The sequence below is a fragment of the Sinocyclocheilus rhinocerous genome, unplaced genomic scaffold (genome assembly GCF_001515625.1).
Source record: "Sinocyclocheilus rhinocerous isolate Xijiao unplaced genomic scaffold, SAMN03320098_v1.1 scaffold762, whole genome shotgun sequence".
Taxonomy (NCBI): domain Eukaryota; kingdom Metazoa; phylum Chordata; class Actinopteri; order Cypriniformes; family Cyprinidae; genus Sinocyclocheilus; species Sinocyclocheilus rhinocerous.
The window spans coordinates 120,626-130,153 of NW_015624547.1; the positions used below are offsets into that span (position 1 = coordinate 120,626).

General features: G+C 41.7%; 1 protein-coding gene across 1 annotated transcript in view; it reads left to right on the forward strand.

The window, feature by feature from the left end:
* The window catches only part of LOC107742287 (inactive dipeptidyl peptidase 10-like), a 38,254-nt gene that overhangs the window by 15,203 nt on the left and 13,523 nt on the right, over positions 1 to 9,528 (forward strand). The window contains exons 6-15 of the mRNA XM_016555190.1: positions 2,800 to 2,852; positions 3,390 to 3,471; positions 4,106 to 4,226; positions 4,505 to 4,659; positions 6,763 to 6,860; positions 6,931 to 6,964; positions 7,184 to 7,222; positions 7,301 to 7,408; positions 7,481 to 7,572; positions 9,108 to 9,155. Coding sequence (XP_016410676.1) covers positions 2,800 to 2,852; positions 3,390 to 3,471; positions 4,106 to 4,226; positions 4,505 to 4,659; positions 6,763 to 6,860; positions 6,931 to 6,964; positions 7,184 to 7,222; positions 7,301 to 7,408; positions 7,481 to 7,572; positions 9,108 to 9,155 — 830 coding nt within the window. The remainder of the gene's footprint in view (positions 1 to 2,799; positions 2,853 to 3,389; positions 3,472 to 4,105; positions 4,227 to 4,504; positions 4,660 to 6,762; positions 6,861 to 6,930; positions 6,965 to 7,183; positions 7,223 to 7,300; positions 7,409 to 7,480; positions 7,573 to 9,107; positions 9,156 to 9,528) is intronic.

Consider the following 9,528-nt stretch of genomic DNA (forward strand, 5'->3'; position numbering starts at 1 on the left):
GCTGTGGAAGAGAGACAGGCGTAAAACAAGTCAATTGATTTGGAAGGACAGAGTGTACAATAAAATCATTAGTAACAGATGAAATCTGGAATCTAATTCCAGCGGTCTTATCAATGAAAAATTGTAAAAACTTTTCACATGTGTCAACAGAAGGAGAGAATAATGGCATAACAACAGGATGGAGTACAGTGTTTATAGTAGAAAAAGCACATAATATCAGATAATATCAGAAAAATAATTAGATCTAGCTAATTTAACAGCTCTTTGGTATTCACTCAAACAACTTTTCAAAATCTCATAAGAAACCTGTAGTTTATCTTTAAGCCATTTACGTTTGACCCTTCTGCACTCTTGCCTGAGAGCACGGGTATTACTGTTCAACCAGGGCTGTGTCTTGACCTTTTTATTCCTAATTTACAAAGGAGCCTCAAGATCTAAAATATCTGAACATGTAGAGTTGAACTGATTGACCAACTGTTCAGGTCCAATACAAGGAGAGGGAGACTCAATCAAGCTAATTAAAGGAGAAACTCCAAAGGCTGCTGAAAATTTACTAGCAGCACAAGTAGTAAGAGCACAAGAAGCAATAGAAGAAGAAATATTCATATTCTGAGTACTACATGGGAAAGTAGGGCTAAAAAAGACAGTGTCTGCAATTTTCACCCCACTAACTGAAAACCCCAAAGATAATACAAGGTCAAGAGTATGACCATGCTCATGTGTTGGACCAGAAACACTGTAAAAGATCAAATGACTCTAATAAATTTAAAAACTCACTAACAGGGGCTTCGAAGGGCAACAAACATGTATGCTGAAATCCCCCAAAATTTAAATATTGTCATAAAAAGGGACAATAGCAGATAAAAATTCAGAAAACTCCTGAATAAAATCCCCATGAATGTTTGGGGGTCTATAAATCAAAACGCATAACACAGATTTAAAAGAATTCAACATAATTAACTGAGTTTCAAACGTACAATGAGACTCAGAAGGTAAAAGTCTGCATTTGAACCTGTCTTTAAAAATAACAGCAAGACCACCACCCCGGCCAACAGACCTGGGTGTACTAAAAAAAACTACAACCAGGAGGAGAAAGTTCAGAGAGAGGAGTCTTATCACCGACGTTGAGCCAAGTCTCAGTTACAAATAAGAAGTCTAATTCATGAGAGAAAAAAAGATCATTCAAAATAAAAGACTTCTTTGCAAGGGACCTTGCATTAATCAACGCCATTGTCACGGGAATGGAGTCAGGAAAAGGTACAGTTGTGTGTAAAGTGGTATCGTTTACCGGACTTCCATAACGCAGGAAACAAAGATTTTGGCGATTTACTCTCCAATCGCCTGACCACCGCCTCGCATAAACCATCCGCGAGGACCAGAGCACTGGCACAGATGAAGACGGAAAGACGGCCACATCACATCAACGGCCTCCGCCACTTTAGACGCAGGTCCGATGAAAGGATATTTCCCGAACTTTTTTGATCTCACAAGGCTTCCAGCACGCTTCCCACACTTCCTTCGGCGTTTCTTCAACAGGCACAGACACCCCGGCAGGTAACACATTTTCCTCAGTGCGGCTGGCACATAATGAGGATGCAGCTGGCAGACTTCTCCAGGGTCGCGACTCAAACAACCAAACACCACCGATTGAATATTCAGTAGAGTCAAGCGATCGTACACCAGGGGAGAACAAGCAGTACGAGTGATAAAACAAACAAGGAAAACTAAAACAAATAACATGGATAAACTGCGACGGCAAGCCGGCAAACATCCTGGTGCCATCTTGACTTTCATTCTTTCAACAAGGTTCGGGAGGAGCACGATCAGATAATCAACTAATTCAGCACAGGTGGAACTCGTCTAGTTGTTCAACTTAATTAACATGATATGTGTATATATATATATATACACAGCCAACTTACCTCTGTCCCACAACAGTTCTCCGGCATCCCTCCTCCACCCCAACGCCTCACTCTTAAACTATTCTCATCCCATACTAGGGAGGGGGGGTTCTCTGGGTTTGGGCTATATTCCGAGCTCGGAGCCCTCCTTCAAGATAGCACGCCAAATATGCTTACTATTGGCTAAATCCTATTATATGTAAGTGTGAACTCGTGAAATGCATATTAGAGAGGCACAACTGAACTGAATATAACTCCGCCCGTGATCTTGTAATCCCGCACACTCGGAGCTAAAAAAACGATTATGTCATGCTCAACTCACCAGGAAGATTCGTTTCACACATGTGAACAAACAGACGGCTCCGAAGACAGCAAAAGTTGATGACATATTCAGCAGGTGCCCATTTATACTTTTGGTTACCCGCTTGTGACGTCATGGGCCATGTGGACCAATAGGATTGGTGTTGTTTTACATATGCTTCAGACACCGGTCATGCTGGCAGCATTCCCCAAAATGTCCCCTAGCGGGGGACGAAGCTCGAAGTTCCCTTGAAGGGGAATAAACCTTCTTTGCGTACTTTTATAGGCAGCCTAAAAAATTCTTACATATAGTACCTTTAAAGATTTTTTTTGTCCCTGAAAGACAAGAAAATCACAATGAATCATTGAGCTGAGTGCAATAGAGGCATTAGACATTTAGTTTGTTCACGTACAGTATATTTAAAATGATTTTAAGCAAGCGTTCAGTAAGAACTCTCATTCTATTAATATGACTTAGGATCAGATTACACTTAATATTCTCTCTATTCTCACTAACTGCGAATCAAAGTTAATGAAGTAATTAAAAATTTCTTCAAGATAGTTGTGTTTAATATGGGTTGTTGTTTTCTGACTGCAGGTTTACCGGCACTCGTTCACGGCGTCCTACATCATATACAGCATTCACACCAGGTGGAGTAAGAGCTTTTACTGATCTCACTGTATCTCACAGACATACAGAGAATACAGGGAATAGGATTCAGTCTTTAAACAGGACTTTACTTTAAGTGTTGTAGGCAGAACCATGTGAAATGAGCTGAGGGGTTCAAATATCGTGAAGCAAAGTACTTCGTTACAGTGTGCAAGTAAATAAGTCCTGATAGGAGAGAAGGAGCGGCGGAAATTAGAAATGTTTTGAACGTGCTGCCGTGATGTTGAACGCTGTTCTGATCATCAGTGTTTGACAGGAGCGCTGAGATCCATTCAGCTCACATTCACCCATAAAACACACCAGTAGATGAGCAGCATCAGCCAGCAATCACCTACTGCAGCAGAAACACACCAGCTGCTGATAATGTCAGTCTGAAAACTGTGTGTGTGTCTCTGTGTGTGTGTGTGTGTGTGTGTGTATCTGTGTGTGTGCGTGTGTGTATCTGTGTGTGTGTGTGTGTATCTGTATCTGTGTGTGTGTGTGTCTCTCTCTCTGTGTGTGTGTGTGTGTGTGTGTAGGGAGGTTCTGCAGCTGGATCCTCCAGAGGTCTTGAACTCTAAACTGCAGCACGCGGCGTGGGGTGTTCAGGGCCAGCAGCTGGTGAGCTCTTCTTTCGTTATTCACATTTACTCTTTACCTTCAGACACTCCTGAAATAGTGGAGCTGTTGATTCCAGAGCGACGGTCTATAAGACTAAATGTGTTAACAGTTACGTATTTGCATTGTGTTTGTGTTCGGTTTTGATCAGATCATGTTTTGAGATGGTAAGGAGGTTTATAGCAGATTGTGAAACTTAATTGCTTTGAATGCACAGACGTGTTTCCGAGTCACTACTGTGCTCATTTATGTGCTAGACAATGCTATAAATACAATAAATCCAGATCTAAATCTGGAGGATCATCTTTATATGTCATCATATCAGCAAGCCCTAAAACCTGCTCTATATAAAGCACTAATACGTTATAGACATAACAGTTCGACTTTGAAATTAATCTGACTTGACTTGAGGACACACTCTGGATTCAAACTCGAGTCACGTGTCTAAGCAGCGTGTCAGAGCACATGCAATAACACTGAATAAAACACAGCCAAGTTTAAGTGTAGTTACAGTATTTAAAGTTGGAATTCCTGCAATTTTCTGTAAGTGTAAAGTTATACTGTGGTTTAATAAGAGCATGATCAAGATTGATTTTAAATATCTTCTCTGTGTGTGTGTGTGTGTGTGTGTGTGTAGGTGTACATATTTGAGAATAATATTTACTATCAGTCGGACGTCAGGAGTAACTCGCTGCGATTGACCTCATCGGGGAAAGAGGGCGTCATCTATAATGGCATCGCTGATTGGCTCTATGAAGGTGAGGCTCAGTTATATCTCTGTTTATGAGAAGATTTAAGAAATATATGATGATGATGCATCTTTCCTCTCGTGAGACACAGTAAGTGTTGTCCAGTTTTCTCTTGTGTAAGCTGATTGTAAGTTAGCTCTCAGTTTCCCCAGATGAAGAAGAGGGCCGTATGGTGAAGCTCAGGTGTTTGTGTTTGACTCTAAGATCTCATACAGCACAAATAAAAAGTCCAGTTTACTATTCAGTGTTTTTGTAACTCTTGTTTTGTTGGAAACACGCATGCACAGAGGAGGTCCTTCACACGCATGTGGCGCACTGGTGGTCACCTGACGGCGAGCGATTGGCCTTTCTGGTCCTGAATGACAGTCTGGTGCCAAACATGGCGTTGCCCACTTTCACCGGCTCTACATACCCTAAAGGCAAACAGTACCCGTATCCGAAGGTAACATCCTCTTGCTCAGATGTACACTACATGGACAAAAGTGTTGGGACACACCTCCTAATTATCAAATTCAGCAGTTTCAATCAGATCCATTTGCCACAGGTGTTTAAAGTCTAGCACTAGCCATGCAGTCTGCATTTACAAATCTTTGTGGAAAAAATTGGTTGTTCTGAAGAGCTCAGTGAATTCAAGCGTGGTACTGTATGATGCACCCTATCACAGTACCAGTGTCAGTTCATGACATTTTATCCCTGACAGATATTCCACGCTCAACTATAAGTGGTATTATTGGAAAGTGGAAGCGTTTAGGAACTGCAGAAACCACGCAAAGTCACAGAGCATCTCATCAAATGCTGAGGCTCATGGTGCGTAAAAGTCGCCAGAGGTCTGCTGATTCGAAAGCTGAAGAGATCCAAACTACCACAGGCATTAATATCAACACAAAGACTGTGCAGCAGAGCTTCATGAATGGGTTTCAATGGCTGAGCAGATGCATGAAGCCTCACATCACTAGTGCAATGCCAAGTGTGGGATGGAGTGAATAAAGCACACAGATACTGGACTCTGGAGCAGTGGAAACCTGTTCTGCACAGTGACCAGTCACACAGTCTGACGGGCGAGTCTGGGTTTGGAGAACATTACCTGCCTGACTGCATTGTGCTGACTGTAACGTTTGCTGGAGGAGGGATGATGGTACAGGGCTGTTTCTCAAGGGTTGGGCTCCGCTCCTTACTCCCAGTGAAGGGAAATCTGAATGCTTCAGCATACCAAGACATTTTGGACAATGCTGTGCTTCCAGCTTTGTGGGTACAGTTTGAGGAAGGGCCTTTTTTATTCCAGCATGACTGTGACCCAGTGCACAAAGCAAGCTCCATAAAGATGTGGTTGGATGAGTTTGTTGTGGAAGAACACTGAGTTCTGAACTCAACCCCATCCAACACCTTTGAGTTGAACTGGAACAGAGATTGTGAGCCAGGCCTTCTCATCCAACACCAGTGCCTGACCTCACAAAAGCTCTACTGGATGAATGGGCAAAAGTTCCCACAGAAACACTTCACAATCTTGTGGAAAGTCTTCCCAGAAGAGTGGAAGTTGTTAGCTGTTAACGGAGATGAACTCCATATTAATGTCAATGTATTTAGAATGTCACGTCATTAATGTCCCTATTGGTTTAACGGTCACGCGTCCCAATACTTATGTCCATATGGTGTATCACGTGGTTAGGGGGGACAATTAAAGACACGAATGGCATTATTTTATGTAAAATGAGCATAAAGTATTAAAAGGGTGAAATAACAGGGAAATTCTGGGTTGCCTTACTAAAGCCTGCTTTTCACCCAGAGCAGTTTTTGCAGTGTTAACCCTGTATTTTGGTGCCAAATGTACATTGTGAAACAATTCAGTGTTATAACGTCAAGCCTCAGTGCTACAGACACCCAATCACATGCTTTACACAGTCACGGAAAAATTGTGTGGCATAAACAAGAGTTTCAATGCTTGAGGGGAAAAATGACAAATAGTGATGGGAAAAAATGTGAACTGAAGTGAGTAGACCATTTTATTCTTCTCTTTATAGTCTAAAAAATTCACTCAGGAAAAACTTTATAGTATTGTACAATATATAATATGAAGATGTGGGAAGCTAGAGTCGAATGCTGCGTTCGTCCAGTTACTGCGAATAAGAAGGAAGATACAGCGTGAAACATCAGTTTACGAAGACCACAATTAACTGTTAACCCAGGTACGAGCAACATTGAAATGTGAAACAAAATTCCATTTGGATTCCATTAAGCAGGGTGTAGAATGACCCAGAGTTAACTAGTTCAGGTGTGTCCATGTAGCATATTGACTGGAGCACAGCGACGCTCAGCGAGTCCACTGAGACTCATGCATGATGGGTTTGATACAGACACTTGCTTTGATTTCTTTTTGCTTAATTGAGTGGCATTCTGACATTTTGAAGTGTTACTCAATTGTTTAGAGACATTTTCGGATGTTGAAGGAAATGTCAGATTTTTTTGTCATCTGTTCTTGGTGCAAAGGTTAAATTATTTCCGTAGTTGTTTTTATAACTGCAAATGTTGACGCGTGTTGTGTTTGCAGGCTGGGCAGCCCAATCCCATGGTGAAACTGTTTGTGGTCAATCTGTACGGACCGACACACACACTTGAACTCACACCACCAGATGAGCTCAAGCTCAGGTATGGAGTTTGTGTGTTCGGATCTGCGCTGGAGACTCAGGCGATGCTCTGACGCTCTCTGTGTCTGTAGGGAGCACTATGTGGTGATGGTGAAGTGGATCAGTGCATACACACACACACACATACACACACACTCATACACACACACACACACACGCATACACACACTCACACACGCAACTTACACACACACACACTCATACACACACACACACAGCTGTGCGCTTCCTGAGGAAGATGATGATAATGTGCTTTATAGATGAATTTGTGTCTGTCATTGTGGTGGTGATGATGATGGTGATGATGGTGTTGTTTCTTTACAGAGGCATGAGGAAACATCAGAAGTTTGGCTCTCCAGACAGGTGAATCTCCACTAGATGTTTGCATCATGATCTTCTGTCACTTGAGTTTAATCTGGTGTCCCTTGGCTGCTTCTGCAGAATCAGGAGCCGTTCTTCTCTCGAGACGGCAGCCGTTTCTTCCTGACGGTGCCGGTGAAGCAGGGAGGACGAGGAGACTTCCAGCACGTGGCCATGTTCACCTCTCAGGTACAGACACAGCAGCACCGAGCGGCGTCTGGGTCTGTGTATGTGATCTGTAGCGTGTTTGTGTTTCTGCAGGTGCGTGCGGATCAGAACGAGCTGCGGCACCTTACATCAGGGAACTGGGAGGTGACGCAGATTCTGGCTTACGATGAGAACAGCCAGAGCATGTGAGTAAAGCATCCAGTACTTCACATGAAAACCAGGCTTCTCTACAGCCAACACGCATTTCCATCAAATAATGCAAACGTGATCTAACTATTGCCCTGTCCAAATACCCACACTTGTGCTCTTGGCCACTTGAGAGAGCGTGCACAAGACTGTCCCAGGTCTTAGAAACGCTAAAGCGCAGTGCCCTCAATGCACACTAAACCTACACTATCTCCAATACTGCTCCGGAGCGCTATCCCAGGCTTAGTGTATCCCATCATGCATCACGATCTGGAAATAAATCGTGAGACTTTTTGCCAAGATCTCGCGAGAGGTCACGGAAATCTTTCATATGTAAGTTAAAATATTAATGTAATAATTAGATATTACATATTAGGGCTGCACGATAAATCGAAATGAAATCGAAATTGCAATTAGACAGAAGCTGTGATTGTCATGTGATTGAAGCATGGTTCTGTGATAAGCAGTAAATCTCCATCTGAAGGTCAGAGAAACTCCAAATACACCCCGCAGAAGAAACCCAGGCAATCCCTACAGCGCTAGCTGAATAAACAGAAGATTGAACTGCTTTCATTGATTCAACGTGACTAATAAACACAGGACTACGACAATATATGGTTTATCTGAGTTCGTCTTATTATAATTTTCATTATAATAAAGAATATCTATAATGCAATGCTAATCGACATAGCCTTTATCACTGCTTAGAATACTATGAAATATGTTGCATGCCTTATTCTGTGTAAGAAGACATCATCTCACAGAAGGATTTATTTCAAAAACTCGCCTGATGTTACAAAGTGAGTTTGGAGTTAAAATATGTTATTAAATGTGGTATTTTCACGTGCTTTCAGATGGAGCAGCATTTACTACACAGAGCCGTAGTTCACTGAGAAGCTACGCAAACAGCTGTTATTATAATAATTTGATTTTATAATCATACGATTATATTGTCTGCTATTTTTTTTGTGTAGCTTGTCAGAGAACTACGGCTCTGTGTAGTAAATGCTGCTCCATCTGAAAGCAGGTGATGGAGATTTACTACTGATCACAGAACCGGCTTTACTGACAAGATGCGCATGACAATTGCATTCGATTAATCATGCAGCCCTATTACATATAATTTGGTTGAAAAACAAAGTGTTGCACGTTTTATTGGTGCAAAGATGGAGTAGTGGTGATATTTATTTTGTACAACATTTGCAACTGATTTTTATCCCTTAATTAGAAGCACCGCAAATTAAATTGTGTCATGTTATAGGCACTACTGAACAGACATTTAGAAGTTGATTTTAAAATGCAAAGTATTTAAAATAAAAATAAAGCTATGTAAACGCTTGCATTTTTACAACACTATAAGTGTGTCCCATCAGGTAATGAAAAGTTCGACACACACTTGAGCTCTTGGGCCAAATACAGGAAATACATCATATGAGTAGTCAAGTGCTCAAGTGTGTGTATTTGGATGAAGGGTAAGTTACACGTGATCACAGTGTTTTGAAGGCACTGTAAATGTCTGTCTGTTCTAATGCAGATATTTCCTGAGCACCGAAGGCTCCTCGAGCCGCCGGCAGCTCTTCAGGTGAGATTCACGTGTGTTCCTGTCCGTTCCTCAGAGTTAAACCTCAGATTCATGAAATACTTGTCCTGATTTAATGAACGTGGGTCGTGTTTACAGTTTTTCTCGATTGCTAACACACAATTCATGAAACAATTCACCATTTTCTCACAACTATAAACACAATCTCAAAACTACACACAAACTTGTGCAAACCTCAAACTTCCAGGTCAATCAAAAATAGTTTAGTCAAAAACATGTTCTCTTTTGTCAGACTCAAACTTTGGCCTCAGATGACACACAAACCTGACAAATACACAGACTACTTTCCTGTATAGAGAACCAAATTCTCACTAGCTTAAACCAATTTGTCGAATAAAGCACTCTTTCTGCTAAA